The sequence below is a fragment of the Salminus brasiliensis genome, chromosome 15 (assembly GCF_030463535.1).
Source record: "Salminus brasiliensis chromosome 15, fSalBra1.hap2, whole genome shotgun sequence".
Taxonomy (NCBI): domain Eukaryota; kingdom Metazoa; phylum Chordata; class Actinopteri; order Characiformes; family Bryconidae; genus Salminus; species Salminus brasiliensis.
In genome coordinates this window covers 27,993,758-28,017,840 of record NC_132892.1, presented here as the reverse complement: position 1 = coordinate 28,017,840, position 24,083 = coordinate 27,993,758, and the positions used below count along the sequence as shown (strand labels likewise).

Here is a 24,083-nt window from a genome sequence, read left to right as displayed (position 1 = left end):
CTTTACTCTAGATTTTAGAACATTGGTGTGAGGAATTTGATGGCCAATCGTAAGGTCGGATGCTGATGTTGGATGCGTAGCTCTGGCACTCCAGCTCATCCTGAAGATACTGCTAGGTGCTAGGTGGAGTCATGCCTAGCTAGTCAACGCTTGGCAGTGGGTGTTTGGTGTTAATGGCAGTGCTTTTCTATGGAGATTGTTGCTTGTGTCAGCCATAGATTCCCATAAGTAGCCAAATTCACTAATTAAAAGGGGTGTCTGGATATTTTTGGACATGTTTGGAGAAACACGGCTAATGCATTGATCAGATCAGATTAGATGATTGAGCTGGTAGATGTATCGTGTGCAGGTTTATCGTTTCCAGTGGTGAACCTAATTCCATAATGTATGTTTGCTTGCTGCTGTTGATGCTGTGCATGGTTGGAATAGACATGTCGTTCTGCGGTGCATGCTGATGGTGTGTACACACACACCTGTCTCCTATTCTCTGCTTCATTAGCTCTGCATATTAATAAGCTTGTTCCGGGCACTCTTTTTTTTTTTCCACCGTTCTCTCTGTTTGTTTACCTCACTTTGTCCTCTCTCTCTCTCTCTCTCTCTCTCTCTCTCTCTCTCTCTCTCTCTCTCTCTTTCTCTCTTTACTAGTATCTCTATCTCTCTCTATCTCTTTTACAATAAGAGTCACTATCTATTCTATTCAAAGCTAAAGGATGAGATTGAGCTTCTGTATTTTCACGGGGTAGCAGGTTCGAGCCCTGATGATGCCACGGCCACCCGGAGAGTTGGCCCATCTTCCCCCTTCCATCACTCATGCGCTGCTAGTTGGTGCGGGTGTCTGTTAAGCGGATGTGACGGGATTTTTTGCAGTTCGCGTTCTCCTCCAAGCGAGTTAAGCTGTGCAGTGACGTTGAGAAAAAGAAGTGGTGGATGGTTTAATGGTACTCTGATGAGGACGCACACCCTGGCCTTCACCCTCCCAGCACTGGAAGCATTGAGTGATTAGGGGAGGCCTAGCAAGTGGGTGGGAACTGGAAAAGAAAATTACAATATATGAGTCTTGTTCAACTTTAGAGGTTTTAAATAAGCAGGTAAGAAAAGCCAGGAAATGACAGACCTGTCCAGACATGATGGACAGAGCTTTAGATGGTGCTAGAACAACTGAAAAAAGCTATAGAACATCAAAAATAAAATGTCATGATCTAATTAATGAAATAATAATGTCTTCTCTGATCTCATATTTTTTATTTTGAGTGTTTTCCTGTATTGTCACTTCTAGCACTGGGTTTACTTCATTTTCCTTTTAACAATCTGACCTCAATTCGACCCAACAACCAGGTGTACTCCTCAGGTTGTAGCTAAACAGATGCCATCCTGATTTTTTTGATGTAAAGGAACCAAACCAAGGGGAAAAAGCACAGCGTCGTGTTTATTAGAGATTACTGAAAAAGGTGTGTTGATTTAGGTGTGCGATTTACATGATGCTAATTTCCAGTACTTAGTCACATTTAGCTGATCTGATGAACATCAAAGACATGATGGCTAACTTTCTAGACCTATAAGTCTGTGGTTTTGTGCACAGGCCGGCAGACTTCATTTAAAAGGGGCATTTTAAGGGACAGGGGTGGCTCAGAGGTTAGAGCGCTGGGCTGTTGATAACAGGGTTGTGGGTTCGATTCCCGGGCTCGGCAAGCTGCCACTGTTGGGGCCTTGAACAAGGCCCTTTACCCTCTCTGCTCCCCGGGCGCTGGAGTTGGCTGCCCACCGCTCTGGGTGTGTGTGTGTACTCACAGCCCCTAGTTCACTAGTGTGTGTGAGTGTGTGAGTGTGTGTTCACTACCACAGATGGGTTAAATGCGGAGGACACATTTTGCTGTACAGTGACAAATACCTGCACCTTTACCTTTTTTACCTTTAAAAGAGAAGCTGGAGTCTAAATGTTGCTAAAACTACTGAAGCTACCAGTGAATGGCGGCGACATCCCACAAGTTAGCATTACGTGAATGGGGTCAGGCTAATTGGTGAATAGTGCCTCCCGTTCTTTGTTAGCGTGTTAGGATGTTGTTTGGTCACGTGTTTCTTTAACCGCTGGTGGTGTGGAATTGGAAAGTGCAGACGGACGGAGGCAGGCGATGTTTGTCAGTGATTTCCAGCACAATTAGATTAGGCAAAACTTTGACAGCCCTTCTGTTCTCTCCCTCTCCCTCTCCCTCTCCCGCTCTGTTGTTTGCCGGTCAGTGGGCAGCCCAGAGGGTGTTGTGGCCCTTTCATACCCCAGTAATTGATGAATTGTATGGGGTATGCAAATGAGAATCCATAAATCTTATGAATGACAGCTTAATTTATGTGAGCCTTAATGAATGTGGGATTAGATTTTAATTAAATGTCCTCAAAGGCACCCTGAGTGGTAAGTCACATTTTTGTTCTTGCTCTCTCTCTCTCTCTCTCTCTCGTGCTCTCGCTCCCTCTCTCACTGCTCTCTGTCCCTCTGTCTCTCACCCTCTCTTTTATAAACTACACTGTTTATTGAAAGACCTGTTTTCCTTCAGTTAAACCTTCGACAGCAGTTCCACAGACAAAGTGATTAAACATTTCTTTATTTGTTTGTTTGTTTGTTTGCTTTTGTTTGATTTGTAACAGATCTTATGACACTGTTTACAGGTTTTTTTCTTGAACAAATAAACTTATATGTGATATATAACATTTATTTAAAAAAGATTTTAAATAAACATGGATAAATATGTTAATAAATCGTCATAAAAGTTATAAATACATATAATAAATTGATTTAAACTATTTATTTGTTTGTTTGTTGTAACAGATCTTATTCATGATGCCATTTACTTATTTTTCTTGTAAATAAATAATGCATATTATATAATATGTATTTATAAGACAAATATATAGTACATAAACATAAATAAATACATGAACAAATAGTCAAAATTATAAATACATATAATTGATTTGTTTTTATTTGTATTTTAATTGTCTTATAAATAGTAATGTATGTTATACATTAAATAACATTATATATAAAAATATATATAAGTAAACATGAATAAATACATGAATAACTAATTAAATTATGTTATAAATACATTTAATAAATAGATTAAAATTATTTTATTTATTTGTTTTTAGATACTTTTTTTTACACTGTTTATTTAATTTCCTTTTAAATAAAGTATTTATAATTGATTAGAAGAGCATATATGATATGTATATATACATGATAGTAAGAAACAAAAATAAAATACTTCTTCTACTAATTTTTACATTTCATTTAACATTTAAAAAAAGAGAGACTGTATTAATGTATTAGCCTTTAAAAAACAGTTAATTGTTCATTTTGCATTTTTTGTTTTTTTTAATTTATTTTATTATTTAATTTCTATTTAGCTATTTAATTTCTGGATAGATTTTTTATTCTCTTTTTGTGTATTTTTTTGTATTACTGCTAGTATTAACTTTTTATTTAATTATTTATTTCACTGAGATTGACAGAGGGAAAAAAATGCCTATCGCGCCTTACTATCTTTCCCTGCGTTTCCCGGAGCTAGTCATTTGCATGGCTCGGATTAAACCCACATTTAATCTGGTGCCGTCAGTATGGGTTTAATTAAAACGCTGCCCATTAGGAATGATTAAAAATGCCATTAGGCGCTGGGCACGGCTGTGGAGGAGAGAGGACAGTGCGTGCTCTGGAGAAGCCTGTGCTTTTATTAGCACTGATACAGTAATAACTCCTCATGATTACAGCATTAACACACAGTCAGTTAGCATCATGTTCTGCATTTTCAATTGCTGGAAAGGAATAGACTGCACTGGAGAGTGTGTGAGTGTGTGAGCGTGTGTGTGAGTGTGTGTGTGTGTATGTGTGTGTGTATGTGTGTGTGTATGTGTGTGTGTATGTGTGAGTGTATGTGTGAGTGTATGTGTGAGTGTATGTGTGAGTGTGTGTGTGTGTGTGTGTGTGTGTGTGTGTGTGTGTGTGTGTGTGTGTGTGTATGTGTGAGTGTGTGTGTGGGGGGGTTTGAGCTTAAAACATTGCGATGCAGCGACAGAAGCTGAGTGGAAGGCACCATAGAGTAAAATGTGGCAGGATCTAATTCTCTACAAGACCGTGTGTTTGTGTGTGTGTGTGTGTGTGTGTGTGTGTGTGTGTGTGTGTGTGTGTGTAAGAGACCATGATTCATGTCTTATTAGCTCTGTGTGAACCCTAGGTATGATGATGGAAAACGTGTGATGTTAGTTGCTATGGGGACATTGGACTGATTGACAGGAGAAAATATCTTTTTGTTTGTTTGTTTGTTTGTTTGTTTGTTGCCATGCAGAAATGCAGCTTTTTTAAGCAGAATCTAGTCCTGATTCACTTCTAGGCACTGAGGTAAAGATTTGTTGGGTAAAATACTCCACAGAAACAAGAATTTAAACTTATATGTGTATATAGAAGTATATATATATATACGTGTGTGTGTGTGTGTGTGTGTGTGTGTGTGTGTGTGTGTGTGTGTGTGCTATCTTGTGTGCTACAAAATCACTCTATAAGGCCTCTTTCTTATGTAGGTTCGGCCAAAAGTAAACTAAAACTGGAAAAACAAAACAAATCTGAATCCAAGTAAATGGAATTAATGGAGTCGATTCTAAGAGTCTAAGATCTTGCAAAATAATAATTATGGTATTAATTAAGCTATTATCAGGTACCTTGACAGGCTAACCCAACTCCTTCAGGTGGGCTGTTTTAGCATTGGCAGTGTGGTTTGATTGTAAGCAACATAGTACATTTTGTAATAGCACTTTAATTTAAGCAACACACAAAAAAATATCAAAGTCTTGTTCATTAATTAATACATTATTAATGAATTATGACTTTATTATTGCCTTTACTGTTCTGTTTAGTAACTCACTAATAATCATTTTCATTAGTTGTAATAATGCACAGTAAACACTTATGTTACCACTCTGTTACCGTTCTGAACATGCATCATTAACTTACTATAATTTTAGTGATTAGTGTGTTATTGGCAACACATATTGTGGGGTTCTGGATAGTGCCAGGTGTAAATAAAGCCTAAATTAAACATTTCCTAATGATGTATTTACTATACATTACGATTTATTGATTAGGACATTTATTGGTGCATAATGGCAGTTCTATTCACCAAAGAATAATAATTGCATTATTTGTTGTAATAATGCACAGTAAACAGTTTACCACCCTGTTATGCAAACTCTTAAGCATGACTTATTACCTAAGAGTACATTTTTAGTTTAAAGAATTGCTTCACGTGAGTTTGAGTTAATAAAAGTTGAATAATCACTAATACATCAAGACGTTTTCTGTATTGTAAGGTGATATTGTAATTATTTATATATATATATATATATATATATATATATATATATATATATATATATATATATATTATATAGGTTGTAATCACTAATTCTCACTAATTAGTGACTAAATAGCATGAAATGTGCTGTATAACAGGGTGGTAAAGTATTTATTGTGCATTATTACAAATAATAATGCAATTATTTCTCATTTTCATGTACCAATAAAGGGCCTAATGAATAAAAAAGCTTCATTCATAGGCTTTGTTGAACCTTAATAAACCCCTATTTTTTTTCTTTGTCAATTTGTTGTCCAAACTGAAATACAGCAAATCCAGTGGTGTGTGTATGTGTGAGTGAGTGTGTGTGTATGTTCTATGCCTTTTTTTAGACAGCAAGTCTAGACAGTGACGGCAGAATATCTCAGATGTGTACACAGTTACAGGAAACGTGAACACCTCTGTGTGTGAAATTGAGCCCAAAGCTTTGGACTAGACTCTTGTTTGATTCTCAAAAACCTGGAATCGAAGAGTCGGTTCATTTTGGAGTCGACTCCTGTGTCTAATGTACACATTTAATCAGGTCAACTAAAGTACTACATGTGTTTTCCGCAGTGGACGGTCCTACTGCCCATGTACTGTACTGCTCATAGCAACACACACAGATGTATTCCCTACTGTAGAGCTGTGGAAGAGGCGAGGTGAGAGCTAAACCTGTCATAATTCCGCTCGGCTTATAAAGGTCACTCGCTGCGATAATTAAAAAAAATCGCCGTGTTGTTCATTTATTTACTCTCTGCGGCAGACGGATAAAGAAACGGAACAATTAGGGAATGGAGAGAGGGAGATTTTCAAAGGGCAAACGGTGAGTTTAATATTTTATGAGGGTTGATTGGTGCTCACGTGGGGAGGAGGGCATGTGGAGGAAGCATAAACTGCCAAGGTGTTCAAACACTAATGGTCACAACAGTAAAGAGGCTAAATCTAAACATGGTACTCAGCAAATGGGGAAATAAAGAAACGGAAATCGTAGTTAGATATGTAGAATAGTTAGAAAATACTAGCTTTAAGTCTTTAATGTTCGTTTAAATGAATAAAAATACAACATTTACCCTAATTTGGCTTATTCTGTATTACTATTCTATAATCCTTGCTTTTTATACATTAACATCTAACATTTAGGTGTTAATGTATAAAAAGCAAGAATTCAAAGTTATAAATTGTCTATAAAATACTAGTTTAAAGTCAAGGTTAAGTTCTGTAAATTACCATTTTATGTAGTATTTGTTAGTTATAACTATAAATTACTAGACTTAAATGTTAGATAGATCTATAAAATACTTGACTAAGGTAAATATTAAGTGTTAGTAATATCTACCAAATAATAAAGAAAATGTAAGGTGTCAGTTATAGCCCTAAAAAGTCCTAAATTCAAGTCTTAAGTTTTAGGTAGATCTATAAAATACTAGACTTAAATATTAGATACACGTGGACAAAATTGTTGGTACCCCTCGATTAATGAAAGAACCCACACAGAAATAACTTAAATCTGACAAAAGTAATAATAAATAAAAATTCCAACATTGATTTTGAACCATGCTTCAACAGAATTATTTTAAAAAGTAAACTCATTAAACAGGCCTGGACAAAAATGATGGTACTCCTGAAAATAATGTGACCAAAGGGACATGTTAAATCAAGGTGTGTCCACTAATTAGCATCACAGGTGTCTACAATCTTGTAATCAGTCGGTGGGCCTATATTTAGGGCTACAGGTAGTCACTGTGCTGTTTGGTGACATGGTGTGTACCACATTCAACATGGACCAGAGGAAGCTGAGTTGTCTCAGGAGATTAGAAAGAAAAATATAGACAAGCATGTTAAAGGTGAAGGTTATAAGACCATCTCCAAGCAGCTTGATGTTTCTGTGACTACAGTTGCACATATTATTTAGATATTTAAGATCCATGGGACTGTAGCCAGCCTCCCTGGATGTGGCCGCAGGAGGAAAAGTGATGACAAATCAAAGAGACGGATAATACGAATGGTAACAAAAGAGCCCAGAAAGACCTCTAAAGAGATTAAGGGTGAACTTCAAGCTCAAGGAACATCAGTATCAGATCGCGCCATGAGTCGTTGAGACGACCAAGAAGGACACCATTGTTGAAAACAAATCATAAAAAGGCCATAATGGAATTTGCCAAATTACATGTTGACAAGCTCCAAAGCTTCTGGGAGAATGTCCTAAGGACAGATGAGACAGAAATGGAACTTTTTGCCAAGGAAAAATGAAGCATATGCAGAAAAGAACACTGTCCCTACTGTAAAACATGGAGGAGGCTCTGTTATGTTCTGGGGCTGCTTTGCTGCATCTGGCACAGGGTGTCTTGAATCTGTGCAGGCTACTGTGAAATCTCAAGACTCAAGGGATTCTAGAGAGAAATGTGCTGCCCAGTGTCAGAAAGTTTGGTCTCAGTCGCAGGGCATGGGTCTTGCAACAGGATAATGACCCAAAACACAGCTAAAAACACCCAAGAATGGCTACGAGTAAAACATTGGACTATTCTGAAGTGGCCTTTTATGAGCCCTAATCTAAATCCTATTGAGCATCTTTGGAAGGAGCTGAAACATGCCATCTGGAAAAGGCACCCTTCAAACCTGAGACAACTGGAGCAGTTTGCTCATGAGGAGTGGGCCAAAATGCAGAAGTCTCACTGACAGTTACAGGAATCGTTTGATTGCAGTGATTACCTCAAAATGTTGTGCAACAAAATATTAAGTTAAGGGTACCATCATTTCTGTTCAGGCCTGTTTAATGAGTTTATTTTTTTAAATAATTCTGTTGAAGCATGGTTGAAAAGCAATATCTGACTTTCATTGGTTCATTTTCATAGCATTTTATTTATTATTACCTTTGTCAGATTCAAGTTATTTCTGTGACCAGTGGGTTTTTCTTTCATTAACTCATTACTTTTGTCTGTGTGTGTAAATATTAGATAGATCATTAAAATACTAGATTTAAATATTAGATAGATCTATAAAATACCAGACTATGGTAAATGTTGAGTGTTCGTTATATCTACCAAATACTAGGATTCAAGGCTAGTAATGTTAGTTGATGCTCAGGGAGGCCTCACTCACTCATCTATAAAATAATAAAGAAAATGTTAGGTGTCAGTTATAGCTATAAAATACTAGATTTAAGTCTTAAGTGTTAGGTTTATCTATAAAATAGTAGTCTAAAGTAAAAGTCATGTTATAGGTATTTCTATTGTTATAGTATAGATTTAAGTATTAAGTGAAAGATATATCTATAAACTAAAGGCTGGAACTAGAGGTAATGATACAGAAATCAGATTAAATGTGTTTTTTGATTGATATATATTAACTGATATATGTTTAGTATATAAACTAACAGAGGGTAAGGGCTTAACACACTGCTGATGCTGCGATGCTGGGCAGCTGACATACATATAGTAAAATAAAATGTATTTATTTATTTTTTTTTAAAGCTTTATTTGAAAACTACTAGGCCTAGGTGATCATTTAGAGAGTGTAGTAGAGCTAGAGGTTAGGAAAAACGCAGAAACTCAACGACACTGTTAGTTACATCCATAACAACCAAACTGAAGTGTTAAGTATTCTTAACAGTGTCTACAAACCGGATAGATGTGAGGTAGGTAGGTGTTTGAGGTAGGTATCCACAGCAACATGAAGTGTACGAGTGTAACATGGGTCTATAAATTACTCAACTTTCAAACAAGTCATTAAAAGTATCAGAGCTGTGTAACACTGAAGTGAAGGAGGTCTCCAGAGATTTGCCGTGGCATTGCCTACGTGCTGGTAATTAGACGAACGTGAGGGACATGACAGGAAATCCAGGTTAGTGAGGATGTTTGTGTGTTTGGCGGAGAGCCGTGTTGATTTTTAGCATATGTAAACTGGAATTGAGATGAAGTCGGCACACAAACGCGGAGGAGCAGGTAACGAGGCGCATGCCCTGAATTATTCATGAGGAAAAAATGGCTGATTGTGGAAAAGGGAGATGAGGCTACTGTGTGATCTAATTACTGGAAGGGGAGGGAGGGAGAGAGCGAGAGAGCAAGAGAAAGAGAGGAAGAGCTAGAGAGAGAAAGAGTAGTGAATGTCCTTGAGAGCATTTACTCACACTTATTGTGTATTGTGGATGTGTCTTCGTCTCAGTATGGACAGTATTTATGTATGTATGTGTGTCTGTGTATGTGTGTGTGTGTGTGTGTGTGTGTGCATGGTAAAAGAATAGACATACTCTTGAGTGTAGCGCAGGTTCTCTCCTCTCTCCTCAGTGTATTGAGTTGTTCCGGCCTTTGATATACCTGATACCTTTTGTCCCTGCAGCACAATAGTGTCAAATCTCCCTCATATTCAGCCAGCACTGTTCCTTTCTGTTCTTTTTAGCTCCAGACCCGGACGACCCCCCAAAAGGACCCAGAGCGTGACGTCACCCGAAAGCCCGCACATCCTGCCCCACTCTGTCTCTGGACTCATGTCTTCAGGAATGATGTCTCACACAGGTAAGACGAGGGGAAAATCTAGAGTTAGGCTGGAATCCAGTTCAGGGCAATTCTCAGAGTAATCCATTAAGATTCGTTAATGAATCGGTTAAAGAAAAAGGGCCAATCAATAAAGAAGAACCCTTTAATCCAGCAAACAACGATTCAAGCGATTCAAGTCTTTACTAGAGAACACTAGAGAAGAGTTGATCACTGCAAACGTCACACAGAACCTCTTAACTTGGCCAAAAACGATTCAAGCTTCTCCATCCAATACTTTTGGGACTCCTTATTGGTGCTGAATGCAATCAAATCCTCAATGGCAGCCATGCTCCAAAATCTAGCAGAAAGCTTCCTTCCCTGAACAGCAAAGACAGTTACTCCAACAGAAGCAGGATAAACTCTTTTCTACCTAACGAATAAACAAGTGTCCGAATACTTTTGTCCATTTAGCGTATATAGAACCGTTGCCTTCTCTGAGAAACCCGTGAAGAAGCCTTTGTTTCAGGGTTTTTCCACTGCAACAAGAAACCTTGCCCAAGGTTTCTTTCAGGAGCCTCCTTCACACAGCTTGAGGTGAGCGAGTCTCCGGGCTGAATGTAATCCCTTTTAATTACGACAAACGACAAAGGTCAAACGAGACGCTGTGGTACAGTGAGGCTCCAGGCCAGCATGCACTGTCACCACGTAAACAGTAGCCGCGAGGCTCGCACAAGCAACACAACAAATATCTCTCGTTTGGGCTAATTAGATTAAAAGGCCCACTCGTAGCGCTCTAAATGAGTGTGCTCTAATATGGCTGATACACAAGCACCCCTGAGCCTGTAACAAATCTGCCAGCGCTTGTTTGGGAGAATACAGAAATCACAGTCGAACTAGCTCCAGCGATCAGACATAACATTATCACCACTGTCAGGTGAGCTAAAAAAAAGCATTGATCATCTTCACCTACAGTGGCTTCATCTGTCAAGGGGTGGGATCGACATATTAGGCAGTGAGTGAACAGTCAGTCCTTGAAGGTGATGAAGGTGTTAAAAGCAGGACAAATAGGCAACCATAAGAATCATAAGTCCATAAGTCACTTTGACAAGAACCCAACTGTGATGGCTAGACGACTGATTGGGTCAGAACATCTCCAAAACATCAGGCAGGTCTTGTGGGCTTGTGGAAAGCATGGGCACCTAAGGCTTATTGATGCTCAGGGAGGCCCCACCTCACACTTTTTAGGACTTAAAGGATCTGCTGCTAACATCTTGGAGCCAGATACCACAGGACGCCTTGTGAAGTCACTAGTTAGCCGATGCCGATGAGGGGAGAGAGAGAGAACCATCTACCCACCCAGGGAGAGCATGGCCAACTGTGCTCTCTCAGGCTCCGGCTGCTGATGGCGAAGCAGCAAGGCCTGGGATTTGATCTCATGACCCTTAAGCCATAGTTTCTTAGTCTGCTGAGCCACTCAGAGTTGAGCTTGAGTCCATATTATATTGTCTTCATCTAAAAACCCTTAAAGAACCCTAGAAGAACCCTCCAAGAACCAGTGTTTCATGAACCTTGCATTCTGTTCAGTGCTTCTAAAGTACTGATGACACCCACAGGTACCTTGGGATTATTATTTATCGGGATTACAGTAAAACCTGCTCGTGTTTCCAACCCTTAGCTTCGGATCAGCCCAGTTCAGCCTTTCAGTTTACTTACTTTTACCCATAGCAGTGCTGATGTAATTGACTCCCACAGAGCTAAAGATGCACACTATTGAATGCAGTGCAGTTAATGCAGCGCCTTTTCCAGTGTGTTTGCTGTGCATCGACATCTGAGCCGCCCTTGGCTTTGTGTTTGTGTGTGTGTGTGTAGTTGTGTGTGTGTGTGTTTGTGTGTGCGCATGAAAACACTCTCAATCTGCCCTCCCCCCCTCTCTCCCCACTCTACTCCTTTAAAGCAGGCCCTAGAAAGTGTAGCCTGTGCATTTGTACTCGTTTAGAAAGAGCAGGTGAGAGAGTGAAAGAGAAGAGTGTGTGTGTGTGTGTGTGTGTGTGGTGAATCTATAGTGCAGCCAACCTCAAGTTTTCTTTTATCTTCAGCAGAGGTCACACTATCAATGTCAGCTATGGAGATGGGAACTCAAAGGCCTCCGGGGAGATGGAGGGAGGGAAGGAGAGCGAGAGAGAGGGAGAGAGAGATAGAAAGAGAGTGCGTGAGAGAGAGAGTGAGAGAGAGAGCGAGAGAGAGGGAGAGGACAGTTTTTTTTTTTCTTTGAGTGGCTTGAAAAGAGAGAAAGAGGAACGCTTTGATATCGTCCTCTCTGCTGGCTGAATGGGGGCCTTGGCTTTCATGCTCTGATCTTGACATTTTGTGAAAGCATTTGGAGAGCAACTGAGAGAAAACACACACACACACACACATACACACACACATACAAAGATACACACACATACATAGACACAGTGCTGCCAATTACCTCATACTTGCACATAAACTGTAGCCAATTTCAGTCAGTGTAAATGCCAGCCAGCTAAAGTAGCAGAACTCTGTTTGAGTCTGGTCTGGAGAGCGGTCTCTCCTCCCCGCAGTGCTCGTGCTTCCCTGGAGAGTCTGGGAACATGTTTTTATTCCGCAGATACATAAAATAATCCGTTACGCTCTGCGCTCGGTGATTACGCTCCTTCCAGACCTGCACGCTTCTCCAGATGCCGCTTCCCAGCACCTGCCACTCTGGCTCAGGGTTCAGCACCCATGTCTTTCTGGAGTGAACCTCAAAACCAGACCATTTACAGCGGAATCTTATTGTCAGCTCGGGGAGCCATCAGAGCCAATCAGATTTCAGAATCGGAAGGTAGAGCATCCCAGCAGAGTCAAGTCAGAAATGTCACTTGTTTGTGGACGCCCCAGCTACTTAATGTTGCACCCATGGCTGACACAGATGTGCAGATGGACTCTCTGGAGCAGATGAATATGAAAGTAATGGCACTAATGCCTAAGACCTAATGCCAGGCATGGGTTAGAGTGGTATAAAGCCCCCCCAGCATTGAGCTGTGGAGCAGTAGAACCAGTGTTCCCTGGAATCATGGTTGGTGCTCCATCCAGTACTTCTGGGATGAGTTGGGGATGAGGTAGGGTGGTAATCGTCCAACATGCTGACCGCACTGAAGACTCTTGTCGCTGAATGCAATCAAATCCTCACAGGAAATGCAGAAGAATTGGTTTTGGGGATTATTGGAAAAACAGCGATTTGACGTTTTTGGCTGGTGAGCAGAGGAAGAGGGAGCGGAGTCTATAGCCCTGTACTCAGCATCATCTTTCCGTGCAGTGAAGGGATGCTAATCTGAGCCTAATTGAATTACGCTGTAACACTGAGGACACACACACACACACACCCACCCTGGCAAAGTGTGTGTAAGCGGAGACTTGTGACGTTGGGCAGGTGCCTGACAGCATGAATGCTAATTACTAGCTTGTACTGGGGGATCTTATCCAGCCCACCTTGAGTCTATCATCCTCCATACATCACTGATGGAGAAACACTGATCCCAGAGTTCTCTGCGAGTGTTCAGTGACGCAAGAGCTGATCTACTGACTGTACTGTTGGACAGTAATGGCGCAGACACTCTGTCTATCTGTATATTTATGGGACTGCGGATCTCCTGGCATTTTCAGCACAACAGTCTGAAGTCTCTAGAGTTACTCAGGATGGTGGAATAAAGAAAAACAGCATCCAGTCAGCCGCAGTTCTGACGATGGAAACGTCTTGTGGATGAGAGAGGGTCGACAGAGAATGGCCAGACTGGTTGGAGCTGACAGAAAGGCCACAGTAACTCAGATGACCACTCCATACAACTGTTGAGAGTGGAAAAGCATCTCAGAATGCACAACACCTCCAACCTTGAGGCAGATGGGCTTAAACAGCAGAAGATAACATCAGGTTCCTCTTCATTCAGCCAAGAACAGAAAGCTGAGGCTGCAGTGGCTCAGCACAGGCTCACCACGACTGGAGAAAGGTAGCCTGATCTGATGAATGAGGTTTACAGACCCACTGATTGTAGGTGGTCAGAATCTGGCTCCAACTTTACCAATCCTAGTCCCGGCTGGTGGAGGTGATGGTGTATGTTTCCTTGGCCCACTTTGAACTTAATACCAATAACGCCATGGCCAATCATGGCCTGAATGCCACAGATGCATTTAACCCATCTGTGGTAGTGAACACACACACACACACACACACACACACACAAGTGCACTAGGGGCAGTGAGTACACACACACCCAGAGCGGTGGGCAGCCAACTCCAGCGCCCGGGAAGCAGAGAAGGTAAAGGGCCTTGCTCAAGGGCCCAACAGTGGCAGCTTGCCGATCCTGGGTATCGAACCCACAACCCTGTTATCAATAGCCTGGTGCTCTAACTGCTGAGCCACCACTGCCAGCTATTGTCTAATGGCGATGGTAATGGTATTTACAGCATCTCACAAAGCCAAAGCCATCTCAAAGTGGTTTGAGGAATATGACAGTGAGCTCAATCAGTGTTCTTCAGGGGTCTCCCCAGTCACCCCATCTGAATGCAGTGGAACAGCATATTCATTCATCCTCTCTCTCTCTCTCTCTCTCTCTCTCTCTCTCAGGTCTAACAGCTGCCACTTTAGCAGAAGCCATGAAGAAGAAGATTAAAATGGAGGTGATGAACAGTTACCATGGCAGTAACAACCACGGAGCAGACTCTGAGAATGGAGACATCAACTCAAGCATGGGTGAGAGTCTGCATTCTTACCCCTCAGAGTGCCTTTTGATCACTTATTCCAGACCCAGGCTAAACCTGAACACATCCGTGACGTAAAACAGCCCCCCCCATCCTCGTTTACATTTCTCCCGCGTGACCCTGTCACATGGGCTGCCTGTTTGTTTATGTTTTCAGTCTCCGCCCTACTCCCCGCCTGGTAATCATTGTGCACACCTGTGTCTAGTCGGTTCCCCCTCCTTCGCCAGGTGTTTCCAGTCCTATGTTTAGTATAAGTAACCCTCATGCTCCTTTGTTCCGTGTCTGGTATTGTGTCTAAGATTGTGGCGATCATTGCGGCTTACCTTTGTGTCAGCCTGTGTCTTTTCTTTCTGCGTTCCAACCTGGCATTTATCCCGCTTTGGCCCAGTGCTTGTTCACCTGACCCATCAGCCATAACATTAAAACCACCTGCCTAGTATTGTGTAGGTCCCCCTTGTTCCACCAAAACAGCTATGGCCTATCAAGGCATGGACTCTAGACAACATCTGAAGGTGTTCTGTGGTATCTGGCACCAAGATTAACTTTAGCAGCAGATCATTCAAGTCCTGTAAGGAAGTTGTGAGGTGGGGCCTCACTGGTTGTCCGTCCTTGGAGCACTTTTGGGAGACGCTGACCACTTCATACCAGGAACTCCCCAAACAAGACCTGCCTGATGTTTTGGAGATCTTCTGACCCAGTCGTCTAGCCATCACAGTTTGGTTCTTGTCGAAGTGTCTCTCTCTAGTCATTTTTCTTGCTTTTAACACCTTTATCACCTTCAGGAACTGAATGTTTAATAGCTGGAATTGATGGAATTCCCATTTAAGGAAATAAAAATGTGTAATTTTCTGGATTATTCATGAACTAAATGAAAGATTTTTCAATGGTTCTTTAGTAAAGACAGTTCTTCTGCATGATAAAAAACGTCTGATATAGAGTTTATAAAGATTTTTTAAAATATGGTTCTATGCAGCACCTAAAATAATTCAACTATTGCTAAGAGTCAAAGAACCGTTTTTTTCAGAAGTATGTAGAACCCTTAAATCAGGGGTGCACAACTCCAGTCCTGGAGCTGGTCTTCAGAGAACTTTGGTAGGTGCCCTACCCAAACACACCTACTTTTTGTGTGGTAATTAACTGACAAGTTGACTGAAATTCTGAAAAATCCAAGGATGCTATTGTTGAATGAGGCCCATGGATATTTGTGTAGAACAGCTGAATACCTCACATAGTGTTCTTAAAAAGCCCCCTTTGTTAAAACCAGCCTGTAATCATATGGAAGTCCTAAACAAGATCTCCAAAGTCACACAATATACTGCCGTTCCTATTATTAGATCCGTGCACCTCTCTGGCAGCATCTATTATTGCATTCAATTAACTTCAAGGAAAAGAAAGGGGGGTTAAGAGATGGCCCTCTAAAGCAGCCCTTATTTTCTGGGAAACTCTGATTTGTAAGCAGATTTAAGGGAGAAAATGCTCAGAAAATGAGGTCGCAACCTTTACCGGGGGAAAGAATAGAAAAATGGGGGCAAGATGTCACAGCGAGAGGGATAAGTGTGAATTAGATTAGCTAGGTTTTACCCACAGATGCTAATGAGGAGGACAGTTTTTTTTATCTTCAGCAGTTTAGAGTGAGGGTAACCTTGAGTGCTGAGGCTTCCTGTAGAATACTAATATTGCACAGAGATAGAGAGGTGTGGAAGAGGGTTGAGTGGTGCAGAACAGCACTTTCTCTCTCACCCTCATACTCTTGTTCTTTTTTTTTTAAGTAGCTGTGGTTCAGGTTAGTTTTAGATTTTTAGACAGTTGTACATTATTGTTTGTTATTTTACTAAAAATGTCTGTAATAAAATGCATAGTTCTCTGGTTCATGTCAGGATCAGTGCAAAAAAGCCACTCTTCCTGCTGCTGTAGCATTTGTGTGATATGTACATTCATTTTTTTTTGATATTGTGTTTATTTAGCATCCACACCAACATGAATAAACGGCACGCGTCAGCCTCTTTTTATAGTTACTCTGATCACAATGATCAAATATGACCGTTTCCATAACAAAGCATAGGCTGAATTGGGTGTTAAAACACAGGGCATTCAACAATAAGGGCAGCATTAAGCTATTGAGATAGAAACACAGCAACACAGAGCATGCTCTAATTACTTATACTGATCTATTTGACCATAAACATAGACATGCATGCACTGTTACAGTAGTACAGTAGCAACTACAGATATTAGTACAGTATTAATACTGTAGTGGTACAGTAGTGAGTACAGATAGTAGTACAGTAGTAACTACAGATTAGTACAGCAGCATTAAAGTAGTAAATACAGATATTAGTATGAATACTGTAGTAATTCAGTAGTAACTATAAATATTAGTACAGTACTAGTACAGTGGTGACTACAAATATTGTTATTAATAATGTAGTAGTACAGTAGTAACTACAAATAGTAGTTCAGTAGTAACTATAAGTATTAGTATAGTACTAGTACAGTGGTGGCTGCAAATATTAGTATTAATAATTTATAGTACAGTAGTAACTACAGATAGTAGTTCAGTAGTAACTATAAATATTTGTGCAGTGGTGACTACAAATGATAGTATTAATAATGTGGTAGTACAGTAGTAACTACAGATAGTTCAGAAGTAACTGTAAATATTAGTACAGTACTAGTACAGTGGTGACTACAAATATTAGTATTAATAATGTAGTAGTACAGTAGTAACTATAAATATTAGTACAGTACTAGTACAGTGGTGACTACAAATATTAGTATTAATAATGTAGTAGTACAGTAGTAACTACAGGTAGTTCAGTAGTAACTATAAATATTAGTACAGTACTAGTACAGTGGTGGCTGCAAATATTAGTATTAATAATTTGTAGTACAGTAGTAACTACAGATAGTAGTTCAGTAGTAACTATAAATATTAGTACAGTACTAGTGCAGTGGCGACTACAGACTTTGATTGTGAATGTCTTACCAATCATATGGTAGATAACCCAGTTATTAAAAACTCTGATGATCAAGTAATGATTGCTGTTATTAAGCTTTGTGGCTTATGTGACCATAGCCTGCTGTTAATGATCTGCGTTGATTAGCAGATTTGTTTCTGTGCCATTATTAATAATAACTAATTACATGACAAATTACACAACTTAACGACTTAATTTATTACAAGCAAATAATATAATTATCCACCTTATTTCATGTAGTTCTATGATAATTGCTTTTGTCTTATTGTTGTATATATGACTGTAATAATGGATTTGACACTTTAATTTGTTTATTATATATAATATACTGTAGATTTATATATTAATATACAATTATTCATATTTTATGTACATACCTATAAAATATACTGTATATAATGTACAGTATGTACCTTATAAAAGTGTTTAACTATACTAAAACTAAGCCAAAATAAGCCAATGGAGTACCGGTTAATGCACTGTATCACATGGCATCTGCTGATATTTTGCTCTGTTTTTTTTTTGCTGAGGTCATGAACGTGTCCTGCTCTTGTCTGGGGTGTGCGTGGAGTGTATTTACAGGCTTTGCTGATAATTGCAACAAGCGTTTATGTTCTGGAACTAATGCACAGTCAAGGAAAGTGCTCCAGTTTTCATAGCTCAGCAATCAAGACACCCAAGTTCCACCCGCTGCTGAAATCCTTTATACACTTAGATACCTCTGCTTCTAGACTATATTTCATCTCTAGAAGCTGCGAGGTATTACACTGTATTTGCCCCTACTAGTCAGCTGTCACTCACCACAGTCAGACGCCAGTCATCTTGAGCTCAGCTGATTGGCGTCTGAATGATGCTACTGACACCTCTTTCTAGGGTAGAGTGTTCCTACCCTTTCTGCAGTGCTCTGTGATACACATGGCTTGTAGTACAGCGGCACTGAGCCACTGTGTGACAAGGGAACTCTGGCGTCCGCCCAGACTTGATTGGAGCCCTGTTTTTAGCATCACACCCCCTGCCCTGATTACCAGGATGTGAGCTCATCTCTTGTTAAATAGAGATTCCTAGAACAGCTGTGCCCCAGAGGGTTCTGGACACAGGAAGTGCAGGGACAGCTCTGGACACAGTCACGCCGTCCTGTCAGAGAAGAATGCAGCAAGGAAGTGTTCTATTTAGCTGATTGAGAAAGACGCGACACACAGCACAGACAGCTGCGTTGCAGCACTGATAACTGAGGGGATATTGTAATTGAAGTTGATAAATTGAAAAAACAGGGGCAGGACACAAGCTAATGGCTGTGGGTTTTGAGGTAGTACAGAGCAGGTCCAGAGCTATTGCTGTCATTTTACTGTAGGTTTTACAATTCAAATTAATTACATTAGTGAGTTACATAATGGATTACATTTCCACTTAATTCATTTACATTCATGATCAAGATTGACTCCCCAACTCCAGCATCCAGGTTTGGTGTGTACTTTCTACAGAACCTGCACTCCAAGTGGGACTCAAAGTGGGAAATAATTCATACTACATTACAATGTTCTTTTCTGATTACTGTCCATACTGACCGTACCTACAAAAGGATGGTGGGTGGACGAATCAAGAAAAATAGAAAAGACGAAAACAAGAGAAAAGAAAATGAAAGATTAACATGGAATGAGAAAAGATGAAGAGAAGACATGAGAGGAGAAAAGACAAGAGAGGAAAGGAGAAGAGAAGACATGAGAGGAGAAAAGACAAGAGAGGAAAGGAGAAGGGAAGACATGAGAGGAGAAAAGACAAGAGAGGAAAGGAGAAGGGAAGACATGAGAGGAGAAAAGACAAGAGAGGAAAGGAGAAGGGAAGACATGAGAGGAGAAAAGACAAGAGAGGAAAGGAGAAGAGAAGACATGAGAGGAGAAAAGACAAGAGAGGAAAGGAGAAGGGAAGACATGAGAGGAGAAAAGACAAGAGAGGAAAGGAGAAGAGAAGACATGAGAGGAGAAAAGACAAGAGAGGAAAGGAGAAGAGAAGCCGAGAGAAGAGAGGAGAAGAGAAGAGAGGAAAGGAGTAGAGAAGCCGAGAGAAGAAAGGAAAGGAGAAGAGAAGCCGAGAGAAGAGAGGAAAGGAGAAGAGAAGACGTGAGAGGAAAGGAGAAGAGAAGCCGAGAGAAGAGAGGAAAGGAGAAGCTGAGAGAAGAGAGGAAAGGAGAAGAGAAGCCGAGAGAAGAGAGGAAAGGAGAAGAGAAGACGTGAGAGGAAAGGAGAAGAGAAGCCGAGAGAAGAGAGGAAAGGAGAAGCTGAGAGAAGAGAGGAAAGGAGAAGAGAAGACATGAGAGGAAAAGAGAAGAGAAGCCGAGAGAAGAGAAGCCGAGAAAAGAGAGATAAGGAGAAGAGAAGCCGAGAAAAGAGAGATAAGGAGAAGAGAAGCCGAGAGAAGAGAGGAAAGGAGAAGAGAAGCGAGGAGAAGAGAAGAGAGAAAAGGAGAAGAGAAGACATGAGAGAAGAAAAGACAAGAGAGGAAAGGAGAAGGGAAGACATGAGAGGGGAAGAGAAAAGAGAAGTGAGGAAAGGAGAAGACTAGAGAAGAGAGGAGAAGAGAAGACACAAGAGGGGAAAGGACATGAGAGGAGAAGACACGAGAGTAAAGGAGAACAGAGGAGAAGAGAAGGCGAAAGACGAGAGGAAAGAAGAAGACACAAGGAGAAAAGAGAGGAGAGGAGAAGAGAAGATGAGAGAAGAGAGGAGAAGAATAGAGGAGAAGAGAAGACACGAGGGTGAAAAGAGAGGAGAGGAGAAGAATAGAGGAGAAGAGAAGACACGAGGGTGAAAAGACAAGAGAGGAGAAGACAGGAGTAAAGGAGAGGAGAAGAGAAGACACGAGACAGGGAAAAGACGCGAGAAAAGAAGAAGAGAGGAAAGGAGAAAAGAGGAGAAGACACAAGACGCGAGAAAAGAAGAAGAGAGGAAAGGAGAAAAGAGGAGAAGACACGAGACGGGGAAAAGACACGAGAGGTGAAGATGAGAGGAAAGAAGAAGACACGAGGAGAAAAGCCAAGAGAGGAGGAGAGAAGACGAGAGGGGAAAGGAGAAGACACGAGAGGACAAGAGAGGAAAACGGGAAGACGTGAGAGAAGAAAAGATAAGAAATGAGAGAAGAAAAGAGGACAGAAGAGGAGAAGAGAAAAAATGAGAAAAGACGCCAAGAAAAGTGAAGACATGAAGAGAGGAGAGGAAGGAGAGGTGGAAGGAGAGAGGAAAAGAGAGTGTAAGAGATATGAGGAGAAGAGAACAGACAGAGAAGGAGAAGAAGACAAAGACAACAGAAGAGAAGAAAGGAGAAGCAGTTGAGTAAAGGGCTGGATGTGGCTGTGGGGTCTCCAGAGCCTCAGCCCTCCTCACACAGGCCCATTAGTGTCTTCCCTCTCTCGGGCTTCAGGTGACAGATAAGCGGAACGCTCCTCCAAAATTATAATGGGATTTGATGGGGGGAGAAATAGGATTCCTACAGGACGGTGGGATAATAGGGAAGAAATCAGCTGATAATAGATGAACACTTAATGAAGTTGAACAGCCTCCCTCCTCCTCTCCAAACCCCACTTCTTCCTTTTCTCCATTAAGTCCTCCACCATCGCCCGAGAATCAGCAGAAAAGTGGTGCATAATGAGGAGTCTCTCTGAGGACAGCGAGGAGAAGGTAGTAGATGTTTGACAGCACTGGTGCATGCAAGGTCCTGGACTCTTGGACTCCTGGACTCCTGGACTCTGGGGTCAATTTAAAACTTACAGTTTGTGTAAGTATGTGTGCAAAAGTTTGCAGACACCTGCTCCTCCAGCATTTCTTCTGAAATCAAGACTACTGGTTGGGGTTCGCTCCCTGGTTCCTGCAGGAACCGCTTCTAGTCTTCTGAGAAGACTTCGCACTAGAGGCTAGAACATTACTGTGAGGATTTGATGGCATTTACCCACAAGAGCATTAGTGAAGGCAGGTTCATCTTTATCTGCTCCAGACAGTCATATTGTGTGTGGAGTACTTCTGTACAGGGACGAGACCAGCTGTGTCTGTGTGGGTGTGCATTTGCAAGTATCTAGCTGAATGCATTCATCAGAAGGGCTGTCCACAAACATTTGTCCAACAAAACCTCTTAACTCTAATGTCAACAAGTAGTGGTACTCAGACCCCAGACGATTCCCATATTGGGGCACCCCTGCAGTCTTAACAATTGAGTTCTTCAGAGGTTCTTTCTAAAGACTGAAGGTCTCCGTGGAACCGTGACAACCCAAAGAACCACATCATTGTCGTCACACAAAAACCTTGTATCTCCATTTTTGTCTGTTTTCTACTTTTTAACATAGTTTGAATCTAGTTGTTATTTACCTTGTATTAGAATTCCATGGAAATTGGACCAATAGAAATGCTTAAAAATTACTTGGAATAAAATCTTCTTACATTGACTTCCATTAAAAGCTACGAAGGTTTTTAGTTTTTCCTGTAAAATTGCATTTTTAGAGATACAAATCTTTGTGTGACGGCAACAACATGGATGTTTTCTTTCATTTAAAAAAAAAAATGTTTCTTTGCCAGTTTAAGAAGCTTTTCAGATTGTATTTGCAGTACTTCTGTACAGGGACTAGACCAGCTGTGTCTGTGTGGGTGTGCATTTGCAAGTATCTAGCTGAATGCATTCATTAGAAGGGCTGTCCACAAACATTTGTCCAACAAAACCTCTGAACTCCCATATTCCCATATTCTTTCTAAAGACTGAAGGTCTCCGTGGAACCGTGACAACCCAAAGAACCACATCATTGCCGTCACACAAAAACCTTGTATCTCCAATTTTGTCCATTTTTCACTTTGGAGGCTTTGGAGATTGGAGGCTTTTCTTTTTAGAGGGGTCTTCATCAAACCTTTTAAACTATGGTTTATGTATAGCAGCAAAAAGGGGTCAGAAAACCCCCTTGTCAGTACTATATGGAACCCTTTCTGCTTAGTATTCCAGCAGTCGTAAATCACACTGCGTTTTGCCGATGGACGTGTTAGGAGCTGGTAATGTTTTGCAGAGTGCCGCTGGGTCGCCCCCTGGACGAGGTCGAGCGGGCCGGGGGCTGTGGCAATGGCTGGACGCCATCAAACATGCTGACCTTTAACGAAAAGGTCTGAGGCAGGAGAACGACACAATGTGCGAAGACACTAACACGCTGTGTGAATAGCCAGTTATAATTAGATCAACAGCGCTGTGTCTGTGTGGATGAGAATGTGTGTGTGTGTTTGTTAGGGGGGGAGTGTGTAAAGATAAGGAGAGAGAGAGAGAGAGAGAGAGAGAGAGAGAGAGAGAGAGAGTTCAGCATGTTTTGTGTATCAAACTCTCTTTCTAACTGGCTGTTGGTCACCGAACAGGAAGGACAGAGATATCAACAGGAAGCCTGTGATTGTTGCTGCTAATTGGAGTTCAAAAGAGCTTAGATGTGTTTTGCATAAATACAAGGAAGAGATTTTCCATGTGGTTGCAAAGCAAATAGTACACACACACACACACACACACACACACTAGTCTTCTTAGTGTGCAGCATCATACTATTAGATACTACTAGGACCCTCTGGAGCACATATTCTAATAGATGCATTCAGCTACTTTAGGTTGCACCCATTGCTGACCCTGATGTGCAAATGCACACACACAGCTTGTCTAGTCTCTGTAGAGAAGTACTGCCAATAGAATTTGACTCTCTAGAGCAGATAAACATGAACCCACTGGCACCATGCTGCCTAATGCCAGACGTGGGTTAGAGGGGTATAAAGCCCCCCAGCATTGAGCTGTGGAGCAGTGGAAGAACTGTGTTCTCTGGAATGATGGATGGTACTCCATCCGGTACTTTTGGGATGAGGTGGGGAGTGAGGGATGAGTTGGGGTGGTGATCATCCAACATCCTGACCTTACTAACGCTCTTGTTGCTGAATGCAATTAAATCCTCACAGCAACTCCCCTTCAAAATTTAGTTGAAAGCCTTCTTCCCTAAAAATAGAGACAGTTACTCCAACAAAAGCAGGATGAACTATTTGTCCCAACAGATGTCCCAATACTTTTGTCCATGTAGCATATATAGCTATAAATAAATAAATAAATAAATAAATAAAGTGTCTTCAAACGTTTTTCAAAGAAAGCAGTGGTACAAAGAAAACACTGGATGCCTAAGTGTGTGTGGGTGTGTGTGTGTGTGGGGGGGGGGTATTTGTGTGTACTATTTGTACTCATTTACATTGTCACATGTTTACATGCTTTCACAGAGTGTGAGGTGTGTGAAAGGCAGTGTGAGCACTAACATCAATGTATGTGTGTGTGTGTTTGTGTTTGTGCAGAGTGTGAAAGTAAGTGTGTGTGTGTGTGTGTGTGTGTGTGTGTGTGTGTGTGTGTGTGTGTTAGATTGCACTCAGCAGATGCCCGATGCTCACTGTAAACATGAGTAATCAGGAGCAGCTGCTCAGCTATACTGACTCTATGACTGTGGGTGGCAGCTTCAA

The 24,083-nt window shown here is 41.0% G+C and overlaps 1 protein-coding gene across 4 annotated transcripts in view; it reads left to right on the top strand.

The window, feature by feature from the left end:
* Window positions 1–24,083, top strand: part of dachc (dachshund c) — a 93,656-nt gene that overhangs the window by 32,345 nt on the left and 37,228 nt on the right. For all 4 annotated transcript variants that reach the window (XM_072657029.1, XM_072657027.1, XM_072657028.1 and 1 more), the window contains exons 2-3: window positions 9,774–9,889; window positions 14,478–14,603. In XM_072657029.1, the coding sequence (XP_072513130.1) occupies window positions 9,774–9,889; window positions 14,478–14,603 (242 nt within the window). The remainder of the gene's footprint in view (window positions 1–9,773; window positions 9,890–14,477; window positions 14,604–24,083) is intronic.